The sequence below is a fragment of the Ochlerotatus camptorhynchus genome, unplaced genomic scaffold (assembly GCF_037179485.1).
Source record: "Ochlerotatus camptorhynchus isolate MF236.1 unplaced genomic scaffold, CSIRO-AGI_Acam_v1.1 ptg000324l, whole genome shotgun sequence".
NCBI classification, from domain to species: domain Eukaryota; kingdom Metazoa; phylum Arthropoda; class Insecta; order Diptera; family Culicidae; genus Ochlerotatus; species Ochlerotatus camptorhynchus.
The window spans coordinates 1524392-1546880 of NW_027040812.1; the positions used below are offsets into that span (position 1 = coordinate 1524392).

General features: G+C 39.3%; 1 protein-coding gene and 1 pseudogene across 5 annotated transcripts in view; one reads left to right on the forward strand and one right to left on the reverse strand.

Annotated features, from left to right (window-relative positions):
* LOC135707969 (uncharacterized) overlaps positions 1 to 5579 on the reverse strand; it is a 29508-nt pseudogene extending 23929 nt beyond the window's left edge.
* LOC135707999 (protein Fe65 homolog) overlaps positions 1 to 22489 on the forward strand; it is a 358036-nt gene that overhangs the window by 246207 nt on the left and 89340 nt on the right. The window contains exon 1 of one of the 5 annotated variants that reach the window (XM_065229930.1): positions 15864 to 16051. The exons of the other annotated variants lie outside the window; for them this stretch is intronic. Within the exon in view, the coding sequence (XP_065086002.1) occupies positions 15904 to 16051 (148 nt within the window). The 5' untranslated portion in view covers positions 15864 to 15903. Of the gene's footprint in view, positions 1 to 15863; positions 16052 to 22489 lie in introns of those variants that run through there. 5 annotated transcript variants of the gene reach the window in all.

A 22489-nucleotide genomic window follows, 5' to 3' on the forward strand; every position in this document is an offset into this window, starting at 1 on the left:
TGATCCTGATCACTATTAGATCATCCATTCTGACCGCATTTCTTCTTCCGTTCGATGCTCAGAGTTTCGTAGTAACGTTTAATCGCACGACTCACCGTTGACTGCATGATTCCGAGTTGTTTTCCGATATCCCGATGAAAGAGTGGAGGATTATCCAAGTGCTTGTGCAAAATCAATGCGCGACGTTGCTTTTCGGGTGACGCCATTTTTTTTCCAATTTTCGAAAAACTGACAGCGATAAAAATACAGTGTAAACAACACACTCTAAACTACTTCTACCCAAGTTTTCAAGAGAAAATACCCAATGGGTAATTTTCTACAGCGTTTTTTCCGTGATGCAATATGATGTAGAAACTCAGTATCTTGGGGCCCATGCATTAATTATATCACGCTAAATCGAGGAGAAATTCCACCCTCCCTATCGTGACGTTTTTCCTATACCTAATGCATTTCTTGTCACAAAATCTTAGACCCCCTCTCCCCCTAGAGCGTGACATAATATATGCATCAACCCTTGAGCAAATTTTCATGAAATTCATAGTGTTACATTTTTTCAAAAAACATAAACCTATTATTTTGTGATCACGAAAAGTTAGTTTTTCTAAGTGCAATACTAATTTTTTTTTTATTTCAAAAGATGCAAAATAACAGTTAAAGGGACATCTTGAAAGATACTTAAATGCTTAAACATAATCACTTTTGCTGAATAATGAACCACTTGTTCTTCTGAGGCGTTCCTATTTTTACGCTGTAAACCTCCATTATGATGGAAGAGCCTTTTCCTAATTTCCGTGGCTTTGATCAAATGCTATTTTCTCATCTGCATATATAACATCACTTCAACTGAATCCTTTCATCATATGCCACCATTTGAAACCAAACCAAAAGTTGAATTTCATTAGACCTCTAATGAGCGAATTCATTCATCATCCCAGCTGCTGCGGAAGAACACTGAAACACCGTCGAAAAAGTAGCACTAATCACCACCAAATTTTGCACAATTATTCACACCAGACGTTGCCCAATGCAGAGCCATCTTAACCGCATCAGAACCGCTGTCACAGACTTTTGCTCAGTTGTAGCCCGTAGCTATCGTTTAATTTTGATAAACCCGCTCTTAATTGTGTGAGTCTTTCGTTCAGCCGGTTCAATTTAATGCAACTATACGAATTGTAGCTTAAACTATGATCTTCGAAGATCGACACATGGATGCTCTGCAGTTCAGTGCTTTTAATTACGCAAGAATCATTAGAGAACCCATCATTAAAATCTCCGCAGAAAACGGTGCCAACACTTCCTTTATAACTAACCGGATAACGAGTCCGGAAAATTTTCCCACCACAAAGAGAAAGTGTGAATATAATAAACTTCCTCTTAATTCACCCCCTGGTTATCGTTCATTTATGCCATTTTCTAATGACTCCCAACGAACGGAACCAGTCAGTGCAACCCCAAGAGATGGTTCTATCAACCTGCAAAGCGCACCGTTCTATGGTGTCGTTTGGATGCATACATCGTACACCGCACTTTTATACTCATCATGGTCCGCTATCGTTGTATCAAACTACACATGAACAATTTTGCGCAGTACTCGAATCGGTTAGTTCTGAGCTTCGTAGGCACCAAGATCCTGGGTGTGGGTGGGTGAATGGATGTTTGAATATGGTACCTGCGCTGCTGCAGAACGATGCCAATCTACCCCGACCGATAGAAATAGAGTGTATGTACACTAGCAACTACAATAGTGCACCGATAGCAACCGAGCGAAGGTGAACGCAATCATGCAAGTCAGGTTTTGCCTATCCATATATATAGAGAGAGCGATTCAGGTGCACGCCGTAAGAACGATACCCGAGAACTGAGGGACGCTACCTATTCAAATCTGAGGCGAAACGCTTGACTTGCATCGAATAAAATATGTATAACTTTAACTGGAACTGATTAATTCAAATCGTTTCTGCAGGGAAGAATGGAACTAAGGCACAGCGATTTTCTCACGGTACAATTTGCACCCGAAGCGGAATTGAACGTGAATTTCTTGTGAATTGCTTGAACCGCGAGTAAATGAATTGATTTTTAGCCAGAAAAATATATGATCAAGGTGATTATGATAAGTATGACATTTGAACATTATGATGCACACAAATAAAACTCATAAAGACCAACAAGACACAGTTGTCTACTTTTTCAGCTTTTCGTAAAGTCGTTGCACGTAGGTGAACTAACACTTCATAAGCTACAAAGTTTGAATCCAGGTCGTAGCACTTGTTACACATTGAAAAAAGAAAAACACACTATAGGATGAACACTTTAACTTCAAGTTATAATGGAATTATGAAGTTTGAAAAGTTTTTCACACGTTCGATTCGTACGTGCCAACTTTCTTACATGCTTATATATGAGTTAAGCATCTCATTTCATTCCGTTTAAAGTGTATACATGTTTGATCGAAGGGGAATCTCATTAAGGATAAGTCGCGAATAACACAAGAGTGTTAAAGTTACTACAGGACTTCCCCGTTTTTGATATTATCACCTCATAAGCTAACTACTGCCTTAAATTTGTGCTTTCAAATGAATGGCGGTGATGTTTTGTTCCATTTTGAACGATTGGTTTGTTTCGAATGTTCCACGAATTCGGCCGTCAGTTTCGCCTGCCTGGAGTACTCTCCATTTACGGAATTTAAAACGCACTCGCAATGCTTGTCAACGGACACTACGTCGTCAACGAACGCCTGGCAACAAACGAAGTTTTCAACAAGCCAGCAATGCGTACCGGTTTTTGAATGCCACTCTTTACAAATCTTACGTATTGCGTGTGCAAATTGGTCTGAGAATAAATCCACGTGGTTTTTGGCGCTTTGTTAACTCCAAACGGAAAAGTGCAGTGATCCCAACGAATGTCTACCTGAACGAAACGACTGCAGCGTCAGCTACAGAGTCATGCCAGTTGTTCGCCAAGCATTTTGCATCCGTATTCGCGACGAATCCCGCCTCAAACTTGGAAATCGATGAAGCCACCAGTGATGCTCCCGCTGATTTTGTTGAGTTTGGACTATTTGCTGTAAATCCAGAAATAGTTTCATTGGCTGAAAATAAACTGAAACGTTCGTTTGTCCCTGGTCCTGATGGTTTGCCTGCAGCTATAATATGCCGTTGTATTGCCGCTTTAGCACAAACGTTGTGTGATATCTTCAATCGCTCACTTCAGCAAGCAAAATTCCCTCGCATTTGGAAGAAATCGTTTATGACACCCATTTTCAAACGTGGTGATCGTTACAATGTTGTTAACTATCGGGGAATCACGAGTCTCTCAGCTGTCTTAAAATTGTTTGAGATTATAGTGGGTGGAGTTATTCTCGTTGCCACAAAAAGCTACATATCCACTAATCAACACGGATTCATGCCCGGACGATCGGTTACCACCAATTTGTAGAATTTTACGTCGAAGTGCATAAAAAGTATGGAGGAAAAAGCGCAAGTCGATGTAATTTATACCGACCTGAAGGCGGCGTTCGCTAAAATTGATCATAACATACTGCTACACAAGTTATCTCGTCTTGGAGTTTCTATGCAATTGGTTTTTTGGTTGGAATCCTACCTTACAGAGCGTGTACTTCGAGTGAAGGTTGAGGGTTTTGTATCTACGCCGTTTTCAAACAAGTCTGGAGTTCCACAAGGTAGTAATCTCGGACCGTTGCTGTTTATTCTGTTCTTCAACGATGCTGCTTTGGTTTTGGGCGAAGGATTCAAACTGGTCTATGCAGATGATTTAAAGCTGTACATTGTGGTGCGCACACAAGAAGATTGTTGGCTTCTGCAAAACTCGCTGACTTTGTTTGCCGATTGGTGCCAGAGAAACAAACTGACCATTAGTGTGGAAAAATGTCAGATAATCACGTTTTACCGCATGGTACATTCAATTTTGTTTGACTATCATATTGACGGCGATACTCTTACCAGAGTTACCAGTAGGGGTTCAACTAGACACAAAAATGACTTTTGATTTACATCGTTCAGCGCTCATATCGAAAGCAACGCGACAGTTGGGCTTTATTTCCAAAGTTGCGAAGGATTTTGCGGATCCACATTGTTGGAAGTCATTGTACTGTGCACTTGTCCGTCCAATTTTGGAAAATGTGTCCGTCGTTTTGCATCCTCACCATGTCACGTGGTGCCTAAGGATCGAATGGGTTCAGAAACGGTTCATTCGTCTGGCACTGAGAAACTTGCCGTGGAGTGATCCTGACAATTTGCCGCCGTATCCTGATAGATGCCGACTGTTGGGCTTAGACACACTGGAACAACGACGGAAAGTACAGCAATCGTTGCTTATTGCTAAGCTGTTGAATGGTGAAACTGATGCCCCCGACCTGCTTGCGATGATGAACTATCGTGTGCCGAGCAGATCTCTTCGGAATACAACGCTACTGCAACCAAGTTTTCACCGAACCATGTTTGGGAACAACGAACCAATCTCAGCGTGTATTCGTGCGTTTACGGCTGGCAAAGAGTTTTTCGAGTTCAATGAACCAACCGAACGTTTTGCAAATCGGATTAGGTCTGTGTTAAATTAGCTCTAATATATTCATTAAGACTAAATTGTCAGATGAATTATTTTAAATACAAATACAAATACAAATACAAATGTTTGAAAGTATTAAAAATGCATTTTTTAGATTATGCTTTGATCGATTTTTAATTTTGACGAAATTTTTTTTATTTATTTTCCAGCTTGTATTAAAAAAAGCCAATCCAGTTTCCTTGAACGTTGTATCAGGCGTCATTTCGATTAGATGAGGTTAGAAAAATTAGATGCTAGTCAAATGGTCGAATTCCGGCACAGACATGGTTCATTTTCAACAATTCGGCGAAGTGTCATGGTATTCTAAGAGAGAAAAATGAAATCGATTCGTCAGTTGGCGTGGAACCGCTCTAATAGCGGTAAGCACAATCGAGGCACATTAAAACAACATAATTCGTAGTTGTGGTGCAAGGCATAACAACTAGATGCATCATAGACTTGAAAGTTGGACATACGCCATGTAAAAAGAAATGTTTTTGATGATTTGAAGTGATATTTTCTTCTACTTTTTCGTGTTTATCGAGCACAGATGTGTGATATTTTCTTCTACTTTTTCGTGTTTATCGAGCACAGCTTTCCCCCGAAGAACGCGTTACCCACTGAGTTCTAACCACCGCTTTGTCTCGGTGGGTTTTTAACCAAGCGCTCTGATTTTCTGCGAGCGACTAGTTCTCCATTGGCACTACTCACATGCAAAAAATCAGACCGAATGGTTAAAGAAACCCGCCGAGAAAAAGCAATGGGTGCAAGGTGCAACTCAGTGGGTAACGCGTTCTTCGGGGGATAGCTGTAGTTTGTGAACTGTTCTCTCTATATGTGGAAAGATATGGTTTGTTTACATTTTTGAGTGACGCTCTTTTCAAATGTTAGTCTAGAAATGTATTTTTTCCGTTTATGTTAGCGGAATCCAATTCACTGCAGCTGTTCCGATCGCAGCTATCCGGCTTGATCCCAATCGGAACGTTCTTCCGCATCTTCATCATCTTCCTGGGCATTTCGTTCGGCTGCATCAAACAAATCCGCAAAAAGGTATCGCATCTTATTCTGGAGGAAGCAGCAAGTAGGGGAAATGACGGCTTCGGCATGCCAGACTGTTTTCGGCGACCCAAAATGAAACATTATTTTCACTGGATTTTCTTACGAAAACACTTCGCTGAATTCATGCAAACGATTCTTTATGCTTTCAGCTTCAATGTGACTATATTTTTACCACTGAGAAAAAGCAATCTAGCAAGGTTTTCTTGAAATGAAACACGCGCACTACAAGTTGTAGCTGATTTCGAGTTGCCGATAATAGAACAGCAGATTTACATGCAGTTCAAATGGAACGGTTGCCGAAGAAAAACTGGTTGCCGACAATACTCGCTCTCACTAGAGAAGATTGGAGCTTTGTAAAAGCGTTTCAAAACAGTTTTTGACAATTCTTTCGACTGAAATTGTTAGAGCAGCTGGCAGCAAAAGATTGTAAACAAACCAATACTGCATATGTGTGCGTTCCTTAGAGAAAAAGGCTATAGAAAGAAGGTTGCTGCTTAGGTTGCCGAGAATACGTAAATTTCCTAATTGAAAGTGTCGGCAATAATATAAAATCCCACAACGGATTTTTCCACAACATCCTATTTCCCCTATTTCATGTTCCATGTTTGTCAAGAAACATGTTGCCTATTCGGGATTGATTATGCTTCTGATTTTGCTGCGCTTCTGGATGATTTTTTCGCTGGAAGTACTGTGAATTTCTAGATGGAAGTTCTCGGAATTTATCGTTGGAAATTCTCAATAATTCTCCTCGGATGCTCTCTGAATTTCTCGTTGGAAATTGTGTGAAGTTCTCATCGAAAGTTTCCTGAATTGTTCGTCGTATGTTCTCCGAACTTCTCCGTGGAATTTCTTTCCGGAAGCTTTAAACGTCTCCTCGGAAGATCTCGGAACTTCTCGACGGAAGTACTATGATCTTCTATTCAGAATTTCTCTGAACCTATCCTTGACAGATAGCTGAACTTCTCCTTGGAAGTCGTCTTCTTGTCGGCAGTTCTGTGAACTTCTCCTCGGAAGTACTCTGAACTTCTCCTCGGAAGCTCTCAGAACATCTTCTCGGAAGTTCTCTGAACTTCTCGTCGGAACTTTAGAGAACTTGAATTAAGTTATGTGAGCTTCTCTGAACATCTTTTCAGAAAATCTCTGAACTTCTCGTTAGAAGTTCCCTGAGCTTGTCGTTAGAAGTTCCCTGAGCTTCTCGTCGGAAGATCTCTGTCAGAAATAATTCAATAGCGATTAATGGCGCAATGGGACCTTTCAAACGAGATATCAACCATATTGATCAGATAAGCCATCTCGAGAAAAAAAACTTGTCTAGATGAAACGCATCCACAGACGCACATACAGACATCAGCAAATTTCATCTTGCGGGGTCGATTTTTCATGTTCAATTTGATTCTACGATGTCGTAATCAAATTGTCGAGTCAGATCGAGCCGAGTTCTATCGATTGAGAATGTTTTATACAGGTGAGATAGCTTGTGTGGATGGCTATCGGTCACAGACGGCAAGACGTGTGAAAATCGATTCTAATACCTATTTTACGGTAGTAACAAAGGTAATAAAGGGGACTCTCCAACACCAAACGTCAGATCGGTATGAATTTTTATTCTAAAGATAGATATAAATGAGGTCTTTCGACTGCTGCACATTTCATGTTGATGGGATGTACCGTTGAATCGTTAACTAAAATCATTATACACTCTAAATTTCGGAACCGAAAGTCAGATCGGTATGAAATTATTTTCACAAGTAGATATAAATGAGGTCTTTCTACTGTTAAAAAACTCATGTTGATGAAGTGTACCGTTGATTTAAAAAAAATCATTAACTAAAGTCATTCTGCCCTATATATCTTCGGAACCGGAATTCAGATCGAGTAAAAATTCAATAGCGATCAATGGCGCAATGGGGCCTTTCAAACGAGATATATTTTTCGAGATATCGAGATATCAACTCTTATTTTTTACTTTGACTATCTGTTTTTAGTATTACTTCTTCACGTAGTTACATAGTTGAAGATGCTAATTTCAAATAACAGACTGTAGTGGTAATTTTTATACGATAGATGGAGTAGATGAAAGCATAGAGTTGATAGTTCCGTTAGAGTACGGCAGTGTGAAGATTGTATATAGATATTAGAAAAGCGAGCTAGGACAACTTTTAAGGAAGGTACAAATCGGTTTTTCATCTCTCTTTACCAAACTCCCCCTTTGGAGAGGGATGGTGAGAGGTGTCCCGTGGTGGCGGGATCCGAGAACTTCCCTTGAAGTCATCAAATCACTCATAAACTGCATAAGATCTCTTTAAAGCTCCTTCGGAGAAGTTCAGTGCACTTCAGAGTTGTTTAATAATCTTCAAGAAAAATTCTTCAAATGTCAACAATTTCTGAGAACTTCTCCGAATTTTGCGAACTTCAAGTTTAATCGAGTGATTTTCAAAGATCACGTGTAAGGCTATGGTAAAATGTTACTTCATCAGGACAGCGAGTTACCTCACATCTCACACCACGTTGAATAGGCCTTAAAATGTTAGCCTCTCTGCCCAAGTAACCAAAAGTTCTAATAAAAGGCTATTTGTGGCTTAAGCAGCTTGGTTGAAGATTCTAAGCAGCCTCATTTTTAAGTCGTTATAAGAACTTGAAAATTCCGGTACCATAATTGAAGAGCATTCTAAGCAGCCTTTGGCGGAACTTGAACGGAACTTTTAGAAAATAAATTAAAAACGGGTTTTGTCCTCTACACCAATTCTATATGTAGTTCGCACTTTTATGAAAGTTATTTCTAAAGGCAGGTATTAATGTGAATTGATTTTATCAGCATTAGTAGTAGAATTGGAGCTGTTTGAAGAATTAAACCCAGTTCTGCGTGAGAGCTCCAGCACGAACCGCTACGTCATTTGAGATATATTAAAGTGAGCTGTTGTCCTGCCTCTTGTCTGGACTCTTGGAGTTTTCAGTGCCAGCTGACTGACTTGAATACGAAACACAACACTTTGATGAATTTTAAATTGGTGTTTGCCCGCATGGTATTCCAACACACTTGTGGCGCAGTGGTTAGCAATCGTAGATCGGGTAGCCTTTAATTTTTTTTTATAGAATGTTGATGCACTGCATAAATACAAGAATTATGATTTATTCGGGCCACTGATCATTTCATATTTACGTACATTAAATTTTGTAACTAATAAATACTTGTGCGGGTTGCTTAATGTGGTTTGAAAGTTCTGTCCGAACTTTATTTGAACTTTATGGAACTTGAAAGTTCCGTCAGAACTTTATTCGAACTTTATGGAACTGGAAAGTTCTGTAGGAACTTTATTTGAACTTAATGGAGCTTGAAAGTTCTGTCGGAATTTTATTTGAACTTTCTGGAACTTGAAAGTTTTGTCGGGACTTTATTCGAGCTTGGCGGAACTTGAAAGTTCTGTCGGAACTTTATTTGAACTTTATGGAACTTGAAGGTTCGGTCGGAAAATAGAGACAAATAAAGACTTTATGGAACATGGAAGTGATTTTAATCGTTGAATGCGGGTGAAGTTTACAGGAACTTGGTAAGACTACTTGAAAGTTTGTAAAACCACTCCAGACTTCATCAGAATGCACTTAGGGGAGCAGAGCTTATCGAAAGTTTGCAGAACTTCTCTCTGAACTTCTATTATATTTGCAGAACAGTTTTGAGATATTATATTTATTTCAAGTGCAATTTTGAGAACTGCACTGAAGCTTTTTGAAGTTCGTTGAGCTCATTTGAGTTTTCCATAACTTTTATGAAATTTGTATTTTTTTCTGCTAATTGCAGATTGGTGAATAATGAGAAGCTGGAAAATATGACGGACTTTATGGGGAATAGATTGAACGATTGAACTTCTAAAGAAAGTAAGTTTTGCTACTCGGTATGCATGCAGAGGAAATTTGGTGAATAGTAGGGGCAGGTTGGAAATTACGCGCTTATGGGTGAATATGAAGATGTTGGATTATACACTGCACCGTTGGTTTGCGACGATGAATAGCTTGGAGGCGATGGGGCGTAGTTGGGTTATAGTGATTAACTTACGGGTGAGTGTTTTGGACAGGTTGGCATATTGCTGGCAAATCGTTGAAGAGTACGCAAGAGAGGCACCACCTGACAATGCAAGCCTGGTGGTTGTGTGGTTCACTGACATAACCCCAAGGCTGCAAAATGCGTGTCGATGCATGTTGACATGGGTGGTTCTCAGCAATGCAATGACCAATCGTTATGATTCACCCATCATTCAAAAGATATGGCTATCTACTTTTGCTTGCATTGGTAGACATTCAATTGGACCTGTGGTTGGCCTGCCGGAACGGAAACACCCGGAAAAGTCCCGAGCAAAATGCGTGTCGATTCATGTTGACATAACTGGTTCTCGGCAATTTGGTTACCACATCTTAAGATTGAGCCACTACTTGAAAGGTATGACTATCTACTGTCAACCGGAACAGACGAGAAACCGATTTAAGTTGTGGTTGGCCAATCGGAACGTGGAAGGTGGCGTTGTGGAAATTCGGATTCACCGGGAAAATGGTCAATTGTTAAAACTGGTCCTAGAGCTGCGCGATTTTTATCTAAATTGCATACAATCATGAGCATAGAGCAAATATACCATCACCATATCGATTCTGCAACACAGTGGCCTGAAAACTGGATATCCGGAATCACCGGGAAAATAGTCAAATCCTGAAAGTAGACCTAGAGATCCGCGATTTTTTCTAACTTGCATATAATCATTATCATAGAAAAAATACGACATCAACATCAACATATCGATTCAGCTACCAAGTGGCCAGAATACGGTCCTCTGGATATCCAGAATCATCGGGAAAATAGTCAATTCTTAAAAGTAGACCTGGAGATTCGTGATTTTTTTTAAATATGTGGAGAACCCTTAGTTAAGAAGCTACATCTCAATGCCATATTGATCTGATCACCCGGTGATTATTGAATGCCCTTCTGGATATCCGGATTCACTGGGGAAACGGTCGATTCTTAAAAGTAGCCTTAAAGCTGCGCTTTTTTTTTTCTAAATTGCATACAATCATGAACATAGAGGAGACATACCATCACCATATCAATTCTGCAAACAGGTGGCCATAAAACGGTCCTCTGTATATCCGGAACTACCGGGAAAAGAGTCCATTCAAGAAAGTAGACCTAGAGATCCGTGAGTTTTTCTAACTTACATATAATCATTAGCATAGAGGAAATAGGACATCAAAATATAGATTCTCCTACTGGGTGGCCAAAATACAGTCCTCTGGATATCTGGATTTACCTGGAAAATAGTCAATTCTTAAAAGTAGACCTAGAGATCCGTGATTTTTTAGAAAATGTGAAGATTCCTTAGTTGAGAAGATATATCTCAGTGCCATATTGATTTGGTCCCGCAGTGGTTATTGAACGCCTTTCTGGATATCCGGTCAATTCCTGAAAGTAGACCTAGAGATCCGCGATTTTTTTTTCTAAATTGCATACAATCATTAGCATAGAGGAAATATACCATCACCAAATCGATTCTGCAACCAAGTGGCCAGAAAACGGTCCTCTGGATATCCGGAAATACCAGGAAAATGGTCAATTCCTGAAAGTAGACCTAGAGATCCGTGATTTTTTTCCAAAATTGCATACAATCATTAGCATAGAGGAAATATTCGATCATTATATCAATGTTGCTGACGAAAGGCCATAGAGTGCCCTTTTGGATATCCGGATTCACCAATTCCTAAAAGTGGTCCTGGAGCTCCACGATATTTTTCTTAAGTTGCATACAATCATGGACTCAGAGGAAATATGCCATCACCATATCTATGCTGCTTCCAAGTGACCAAAAAACGTCAGACGGCTATAACTTTCAAATCTATTTTCCAGCTTTGTTACAATAAGGTTTTACTCCAGAAAGATATAGAATATTGATCGCGCACGGTAGGACCCGATTTTCTACGTTGTGTTATAATTAATTGAAACAGACCGATTTATTGGCCGTCCTGCCATGGCGGAGGCATTTGAACTACACTGGAGTCGCTTTTTACGTGGTTTTTTTACGCGGTTTTTTTTACACGGTTTTTTTTTACGCGGTTAGTGCCGCTGAGTCGCAATTTACGCGGTACGTTTTTAACGATTTCTCGACAACGATACGACCTATCGAGTTGATTCCAATCACATTATCCGTTTCAAACTACAGGTAATCAAATGGCATACTTTAAAAAAAAATCACAAATTTTGGTGTAAATACAGATATTTTTAAAACATGTCTATATGGACCATAGCATGCTATAATAACGAATGGCATCAAAATCCGATTTATAAAAAAATATTTAAGCATGTGAAAAATCAAAATCTCGGAAGTTTTTTTTTACGCGGCACGTATCCCCCGCGTAAAAAGCGACTCCAGTGTATATATTTATTGTTTGTTTTTACATACAAATACAGCACATTACAGTAGATACATGATAAAAGTGACAATTATAGGTGGACAAGTGGTGACATCTATGGACAGGTTCAATAACTGTGTTATGCTTAGGGTAAAGGCGGTAATCGTTGCTTACACGAACACATATATTACGGCTTAAATTAAGTCCTTGAGCACTTATATTTTTAATGAGTATCCATCATGCTTCAGAGCAGATTGGCAAAAATTTAGCACTAATCAAGAGTACAACTCCACCTTGACGATAAAAGATTTAAGTATTTCTGAAGCTGCCATTTACCCTAATATCACTAGAAAATTTTGATTTATCTTACGAGAGAAGGTCCCCAGAAATCATCTGGAACTTTGCCAATAGATAGAGTTTATGGTTATATGAACGAAAATAATAAATCGGATAACGAGCCACCTTTCACGGGTTTTATTGTTCCGATTGGCCTCTCACAAACACCAATCGGTTCCTTGTCTGTTCCGGTTGAAATTAGATAGTCATACCTTTCAAGTAGTGGCTCAATCTTAAAATGTGGTAAGCAAATTGCCGAGAACCAGTTATGTCAACATGAATCTACACGCATTTTGCTCGGGACATTTCCGGGATTTTCCGTTCCGGCTGGCCAACTACAGGTCCACTTGAGTTTCTATCTATTCAAAATAAAATTAAATAGTAGTATCTTTCGATTGGTGGCTAAATCATAACGATTGGTCATCGCATTGCTGAGAACCAGCCATGTCAACATGAATCGACACGCATTTTGCAGCCTTGGTACTCTGAGGAAGTTTTAATGTCAGCTAACGGCATCACCCGTCGTTCAGACGTATTATGAGTGCCACGAAGTGAGGGTTCCCCCGCTTCAGCCGGTAGAACTTTCCGAAACCCGAAAATTTCCCTACTGGTCTACTGGGTGTTGTGTGTTGTCCGTTGTCTAGTGTTAAGTATTCAATCTGTATAACCTCTTGTTGAATACGGTGTCAAATGTTATTTTTTACTCTTCAACGTGATCGAGCGATTTGATGACCAGTCCAAAATACTCACTCCCAAGTCCACATAAAATACTAACAACAAGTCCGATATCACGTTCCTGATTCATCGGAGTATAATATCTTTGAAAACGTCGGCGATAGCTTGGAAAAAACTGTAATCTATTTGCAAATTTTTTTTCAAGAAATCTACACGACATTTTCTGAAGAAGATCGCCACCGCCATTATTTTGCATTTTATCCAGAATTTTCAAGGGACATTGGCGTCAATCAACTTCAAGTGCAGGATATTTTGCAGGCTTTAAACAATTTAGACGCCTCAAAAGGTCCTGGACCTGACGGTATTCCTTCAGTATTTATGAAAAGTCCAGCCATGGAACTCACTTCTTCATTGTTTTGGCTTTTTAATATGCCCCTGGAATCCGGAACCTTCCCAGTAATTTGGAAAAATGTATTTCTAGTGCCTATTTTTAAATCTGACAGAAAATCTGACTTACTTAATTATCGTGGAATAACCATCATCTCTTGCATTCCTAAGCTTTTCGAAGCAATTGTCAAAGAAAAATCATTTATTCAAATCAAACATAGAATTACTGACATGCAACATGGCTTCTTCAAGCGTCGTTCGACCTCGACAAATTTACTTGAATTTATAGACTATTCATTGAATGCAATGGATAATGGAAACCACGTAGAAGCCTTTTTAAATTGCAACAAATTGGAATTGAGTCATAAATCTTTAAATGGCTTGAATCATATTTAACTAGCCGACAGCAAATAATTAAATTCAACGGAAAGAAATCGAGCCTAATTTAAGTCACTTCAGGCCTCTCACCCCAAAAGACCTGGGTTTAATCCCAGTCGGCGGCACCAGGATTTGCTGAGGCATAAAATGTTGGTCCACAACAAATCAAGGAAAAAAAAGTCACTTCAGGCGTCCCCCAAGGCTCTTTTTTGGGACCTCTTGTTTTTATTCTATAATATAGAATGTAAACGATATTATATAAACGACATTTTTTTTCATTCTAAAAAAATTAAATTGCTAATCTATGCCAACGACATGAAGCTCTTTTTGGAAATAAGAAATAAAGAAAACAGCAATATATTCCAGAATAAAATACCCATAATGATGTTAAAAGTCTACTAGAATTGAATGTAAAATATACAACTTAATATAATTTAGCAGGAAAAGAACAGTATCAAACATTTCAATTGCGGAGGTGTGTTTTGATTTTGGTTTGTTTTGATGATAATAAGGATAATGGAGCTGCAAACACTCTTCCAGGTTCAGAGCAATGCTTTGAATCTAGCGTGTATTGAGATTTGATGCAAAATACTGCATTGAAACAAAAAGAGGAAAGATCTCACCAAATTATCAAAAAGCCGCTCTCCACCTACACAGTTCGAAAAAGAAGAGTAAATTTCCTTTCTATATGATGCACTTAGATGGAGGGTTACATATCATACAAGTTTACAATTTCTGATACATTTCATACAATGCTGCAAATATTGCAACTCTACACCTTTGTAAGCAACATTTCTTGCAATTTGCTGGATTGCGTGAAATGAAATATAAGTGTACACGCATCAATGTTTACATCACAAGAAAAATTCAGAATATTTTTGTTATGCACATAAAAATCTATTCCTTACTGCAGGTACGGGATCAATTTTAATAACACAGTTCACCAGTTGTTTTAACCACAAGCAAAGTTTCGCCTCAATTTGTCTTGCGTAATCTCGGGTTTTGTTCTGTGTTACAGAACACCATTTATATGCAGTTGCAACCAGGCGCCACAATCGAAACGTGCATGAACCCCCCTGCACCTGCATGTTTCTAGGTATTGGTGCAGCCATGTTCTTCCTAGCGTGGGGTGTTCGTCGGACTCTCATACCTCCTAGCCCAGTCGAAAGCTTCAATTGCCTTGAACCTGGGCCACCCCGATTACTCAGTGCCTATACCTAGCTGGACGACCATGTGGCTACAAACCAGTCACTGTGTGTGAGAGTTGTGTTGGCCTCAAAAGTTCACCATCAGACGACAAAGAGTCGGTCGGCTTCGAAAGCTCCGAAGAGCTTGTTCCGGCAGAAAAGCTTGGCATCGTCGTGCAGTGTTTGTGTAGCGGGGAAAATAGTAATAAATTTTTCCGACAGTTTTCAAATTTCGATCGCAGAGTGCACTTCGTCGCGTGGATATTTGGATGGGTGCATTTCGTGACTCATTTGATCCGGTCTGCAGAAGTTGATGCAAATTCCGTAGGTGAAGGAATTAGCAGTGAAAGGAAGCAATTTGTGGAAAATTTGGGACTTGTTTGTTAGTTGAGGTTCCGTGTTTCCTGAGTCGTGCAGAAGGATGCATTAATGCTTGGAATCGTCATTCGGTGTCGCCAAAATGTCTGGCAGTAGATGAATCATCGCGAAGGTTTGATAGAGCAAGACAAAAGCCCAGAAAGCTCGGAAACGGTCTTTCCTAGTTCGTGACGGCGGTGACCGAAATCGGACGCTAGTAGTTTCCCGACGAGAGAGTTTGTTGCAGTTGGCTTTTGATCTTGTGATTGTTCGTGTCGAGTTCAAGGAAAGAGCAAACGGAAAATGAATGCCAGTCTGAGGAAAAGCAATAAATATTATTGATTAGCTGACTCGTGTGCCGTTACCCGCGATACACACCTTTGTGCCTCCAGGTGCAGGAACTTTGCACTACACACACAAACACTGCAGTGGTGGGGATTTTCTTGTGCATTTTCGGCAGATGATTTGGAAGAAGAAAATTAGTGGCATTTATCGGCAAGTGGAGTGAAGTGAAACCGGAATCAAAGTGGCGCACTTTAGCCAATTTATCGAATACCGTGCCGCATTATTGTCTATGTGTTTGTTGATAAACACAATCAATAGTGTGCTTATTGATGTGCTAATCAAGTTGAACCTGATCACGACCGGGATTATTCTATCGTTCAAGCTAGGATCGGAAACGCTGACGACGATGGGACTCAAAGGAGCTAACATTTTCATAGGTAATGTTGTAGGGATCTTCTATGTACACTGAAATGTATTGAAATCTTATTATTAGTGTGCTCTAAACTTGTGTTTAGATGCTACTTTGTTAACCGTGTAGTATGTTCGAGGATTAGTGCCTTGGCGTGGCTTAGAAAGTTATTTGTTTTGATTCTGTCTACCACCTATTTCATTCATAAATCAAATGAAAAAAATCGTTATTTTTATTGTCTCAAATTAAACTCTTGAAAATGACCACACGTCCTCCATTCAGCTTCTGATCGTTGCCTGGTCTTGATATATAAGGGAAATGCATGTAATGTCGATCTAAATGCCCCTAATTTGGGCCCATACATAAATTCAGCAATCGACTAAATTTTCAATAGCGACCATTAATACCCATTAGTACCGTCCCAATGACGCGTTCATCTAGATACAATTGATAAATAGCAGATTTTTAGCGAAGTGTCCAATCTTAGATCCATCGGCTAACATTAGAGCCATTTCCTCTTCAACCCAAATAATCATTTTGGTTTTATGAACGTTCTATAGATCATGATTTCGACTTGTAGAATAATTTAAGCCCTAGATAAAACAGTTGGGAAACGTGCTTTGAAAGTTCGAAATTTCCTTTTTAATCAAACCAACTTCCCAAATAGGTGGACAAAAAAATCTCTTTGAATGTTACATATCCTTTAGCTACCAAGCTAGAGCAAGTAATTTTTATATTTTATTTTTTTTTTACATGCTTAAAATCTCTTTGAATTCTTAAGAAAATACAATATCATCACTTTGAATCAATCCAAATTTCTTTTAAAAAAATGCTTTGAATTTGATTGAACGCAAACATCTATCAAAACATGTAGTTACTTTTAGGCTTTGTACCAATTGCTGAGTTAAATTAAACTCGTTGTCAAAAGTGGTGGATCAAAAGTTGCCAAGCGCTTTACGAGCGTGGGTACTTGTGAAAGACAAAACTTTAGATTTTTTCAACCGTAGCTGACGCTTGAAAATCGATACAATCTTATAGATGGGAGAGAGAGAGGGAGATTTTAAATATGATTTTCGATACAAATATTTTATAATTCCTGCAACGTTATACGACTTTTGATATCAACAATTACTGTACTTATACAATTAACACACAAATTTCTGTTATATGTTAAGATTTTTGTAATAAGTAATACATTCACAACCATTTCAAAACTCACATTCTCATGAAGGAAAAAAAATCAGATCTGGTTATCTGAGAAGTTGCTTCTTGTGAATTGATCTACAGGTTATTAGCATTATTCTTTACATGTTACTTGTTTCTGAATTTTCGTGTGATTTAATGAGTCACGTCCATCATGTCACTGGTCACTTCCCAGGGGGTATCCGGAACATGTCCGGATATCAGCAATGTGATTCTGCGCACTTGATAAAATAACCATTGATCTATTTTTTTTTTAATTATCATATGTTGCATTGGTTTTTGGTCTCAGTTAGAAACTGACCACTTCCTTGGGGGCTTCAATCCAGTGAAAAAAATAATATTACATTCATGGAACCCTTACTAATATTCTATTGAAGATCCTAAAATGTACATCTGTACTGCTAATACTTACCAATTAGTTGTTTTTTGCACAAACCTGAACTATTTTTTCGTGCATTAAAAATGACCATTTATTGACACAAATATTGCGCTCAATCTGTCATTTCACATTTGTTGTGCTTTCAAACAAATGAGGAATGTTGACAAATGCCAGAAGTTTCTATCAAGCCAACAAAAGTTATAAAGATATTGTTAGTGAACGGAATGTTTTATATTTTGTTGGTGTCTGTATAGGTGCAACCAAAATGTTTCGTTTGATTGATATCACCCGTCCCGGTCCTATATCTGTGGCTAAGGAAGGGGTCTTCCAGACAAGTACCTAACGTTTGTAGATCTGTCGCTCCCTGATATTCGTTCCAATTCTAGCGCTGGGATTCAGGACGATGTGTCAACCACAAGAATCCAGTATTCAGCCAGGGTTACCAGCCTGTAATGTCAGCATTATGCATGTCAGCATGTACAGCATGTAATGTGACATTAATCATCCAAGTATTCAAATGGATTCCGTGTTCAGCATCTACTACCAAAATGTGAGAGGTTCACGCACGAAAACAAATGAACTCCGATTGACGTTATCAACTGTGATTACGACGTCTTGGTTCTTACCGCAACATGGCTTCGACCGGACATTCAAGATTGTGAGATTTCGTCAGACTATCACATCTTCCGCTGTGAGAAGAGTAGGCTCTGCCTTTGAACAAGTTTGACGTGCATTTTCTTTGCTGTGATTTTTTTCGGAGAAACGATTTCGGCATATTTTTAAAACAGTATAAGAAACCAATCTGATAGTGATTTCTAAAGTTATTCAAGTCTGGGGCTGTCTTTCCGTGACTCTCAACAGAACCCGTGTTATGAAGTTTTTTTCAGAGCTTCAGAGGGCAGCAGCTCTGAAAACAAACTCCTCCAGTGAACCCCCGACGTTATTTCGTTTGCGACGACGTCACGGAGAAGCGAACCACAAGGGCTGATTCTGGGGACTCTTTTAGTGATATTTCATATTAACTGAACCTGATCAGGACTACAGGAAATTCTCCCGGACGAAAAGGTATCACTAGGAATCGGGATGTACTCAAGGAGAGGCAACATGTTAATTCTGCTGAATAGTACCAGGTGGATATCATCCTGATTCAAACAAGAAAGGTGGACCATGAAAGTACCAGTAGCACCATGCTATTTCATTTTGTTGACATTGCTCATGGATTCATTTGGTGAGTTCGTTCCTACTTATTAACACTTGGGATTATGATGGTCAACAGTGTTGAATGGTCACAAACATCTGCAGATTCTGGTGAGAGCTTACCATTTATTTAATTTAAATATTTGTATAGTAGTCGTTTGATTTAGGCACGGTTTGATTTTAGCAACAAAATCACAAAACCGTTCGCTTTTGGCACGGGGTTTAATTTTGGCAACGAGCCAAAATTAATCGGAATTTGAAAATAGAGTGCCTCCTTGTGATTACAACTTTTAATAAAAGATGTATTATTAGTAACGTCTATGTCATGGCGATGCCTCGCAGTGGTCCGAAGTCAACAAAATCATAAATTGAATTTCAAAATAAGACAGAGGATTTCTCGGCTTCCATCAAAGCGAGTGTCACGTCAACACATTTCTACCCATTCCATTCTTGACCTGCGTTAGGGCGCGGCCGGCGCTGGTATTGCCAGCGGATGATTGCTAGTCCCAAGCATCAGGATTTTCCAGTAATCAAAGGATCACATTTTAGTCCTTGTTACTTTTTATGACTTGATAATAATGACAAGACTCGGGTAGTGACCACCGCGCCGTTCTGCATTTCTATATTGTATATTTCAAATCAAAAATATTGTTTATGTTCATAGATTTCACACTTTGTCCTTCTCCTTTTCCTTTCCCTCTTTTCTTTTCAGAAAGCGAGTAATGGCGCTATAGCCATAAGTCATAAAAGGCTAGGACAAGAGTTAGTGCTCATGCCCCAACCGTCAGATGAAAATGGAGCATCACTTAACCTTTCTAGCTTTGATGCTTCCAACGACCAACCAATCATATAATTACCAAAATCGGAGCGTACGGTACGAGATGTCCACGTTTCATCCATTTATTGGATTATGAAGCATCGAAGATTTAAACAGGCCCGATGTTTTCTGAATCATCTTGCCCCTTAAATGCTGCACAGTAGGCCTGGCCGTTTTGATATGTGTGACGCATCTTCGATGTGAAACATACAATATCAAATAGACAAGAAAAATGATGTAGGTATATATCTATCATTTTCCAGGATGCTTTCAAGAACTGGCTGTGTTGACGTTAGATTAGACTATCACATCTTCCGCTGTGAACGCAATCAAGCTACAAGTGAGCTCACCAGGGGAAGTGGTGTCCTAATCGCTTTCAAATCTAGGCATTCGAGTGTACTGGTTTTGTTCGAGAATGTTGGCCATCTTGGGAAAGTGGCTGTGCGCATCAATCTATTACTTTTGTTACTGTTATTGTTGAATACAGCCCAGATTCATACACATCTCACACCTAAGCGCTACAGACTATTTTTGCGAGATCTTCAAGCATCGACATCATCATGGCGGTGGGCGATTACAACCTCCCGTTTCATAATTGGAACTTTGACGAAGGGTTCCAATTATGAAACGGTTTAGTTATTTACCATTTAATGCGTCCACGGAGCAGGAGTTGGCTCTCACGGAACCGATGCAAGCTGCGGGCTAATCCAAATCAATTCATTCGTTAATTTGAATGGTAGGCTTCTAGACTTAGCTTTCATCAGCGAACCGGATGCTGTCGAGCTGTTGGAGCTCTCGTTACTGGATATCGACCATATTCATAGGCCATTCATTTTAAAAGTTGACGCTTACTCCAGAGCCTCTCTTAGCTAAGTCGGTAAAGGCGCAGCTACAAAGCAAGACCATGCTGGAGGTGGCTGGGTTCGATTCCCGGTCCGGTCTAGGAATTTTTCGCGTTGGAAAATTTCTCGACTTCCCTGGGCATAGAGTATGATTGTACTTGCCACACAATTATACTAATGCAGAAATGGTACAGGCATTGAAAGCTCTCAATTAATAACTGTAGAAGTGCATCTAGAACACTAAGTTTGAGAGCACGTAATAAGCTAATATGCGATATGCAATAAGCTTGAAATGCGAAGAAGAAGAAGAAGTTACTCCAGAGCGCCCAAAGTAGATGACCAAAAACCTGAACTAAATTTCAAATTTTGCAATTTTGAATCGTTGAACAGCGATCTGTCTGCTATAAACTGGTCACAACTTCTGGAAGGTGATTCTGTCGATGTTGTTGCAGACCTCTTCTCTGTACAACAAACTATACAAAACTCTCTATAAGTGAGTTCCTCTCAGACGGCGTTCAATGAAACCTACATCAGTCCAACCCTGGTGGACCACTGAGCTGCGCAATGTGCGAAACGTTCTGCGTAAGGCTCGTAAATGTTTTTTTCGACACTAGAACCAATGAAAGCAATCAAAATCTTTGGTTGATCGAAAGCAGATACTAGAGTCGAGCTATAAGGAATATGCTGACCGAACGCTATCAAACCAACGGCATTTTGGAAGTTCGTGAAATCGCAGCGGTCTTGCCTACGTATTCCGTACACAGTTTCGCTCGACGGTACCACGGCTAGCTCTCCTGCTGATGTAGCAAACTTGTTAGCAAGCTTTTTTCAAACAGTTTACAGAACATCTTCACCACCTCTACTGCCCAACAAACAATTGCCTATTGAAGAAACGACTTCTTAACTAATTTGAATAATAACTTCTGTTCAGGCTTTGTTCACACAAATCTGGAGAATTTATCCTACCACATCATCGAGAACTTGTTATTGAGAGTTGTAACAGAGCTTATTCGATCAAATTTTTGATTATTCAACGTTTATTAGACATCATTACTTTCTTAAACAGCGATGGTATTAAAGGTGTATACAGACGCTTGATTCTCATGTGAAATAATGTTTAATTAGACACTATTATACACTTATTAAACGATTATTCAACTACGGGATAATTAACCCGAAAATAAGAACGGGACGGGAAAGCTTATTACATACATATATACACACATGTCGTTAGGTGGGATTCGAACCATGACCTTGCGATCTGAGCTATGTTAGAATACATCATGCGCAGCTAAATAAGCAATTAAAGCTTGAATCTGAATACCTATCAGCACTCCCAGCCGTAACTCTAGCTTATTCAAGGAGATGTGAGAATGATTAATTAATTCATAGTTGTTTTACATGAGACCAATGTTACCTCTCCATCCCTCTAATTTCGATAAAAAGGATGCTAGACTAATCTTTTCGAGAGATTGATGAATTGGTTGTCTTGAGTGATACGATCTATGATTACTATTAAAATTAATTAGGCGTGGAAAATAAATAAAAAAAGGGTTGCGGTTGGGATTGAACTCGCGACCTTCTACTTGGGGAGCGGAAACGGTAACCACTATGCTACCAATTTCGTTTTGTTGTTAGCCTGAAACGGTGTTGTGGAATAATGAATGAATACGCCGTTTGTAAAGTGCATAGTGGTATAAGCAAGGTTGCAAAGACTCATTTCAGCTAAAATAATGTTTTTCGGAATAATAAAACCAAAAGATGGTATGATGGCATGTTTTACCTGTAACTTACAAGAAGAGGCTACAAAGTATGCGTTGGAAACATAAAACTTGTAAATTTTGCTTTCTATGAGTCACAATCAGCGATTTGCTGATCGCTGAGTGAGTGAGTGAGTGAGTGAGTGAGTGAGTTTGTGAAAAATCGCTGATTGTGACTCTCATGAAGTGAAATAAACAGGTTTAATATGTCAAACACATTCTTTGCAACCTCTTCTTGTATCCTACCAATTCAAAATTTGATCATGGC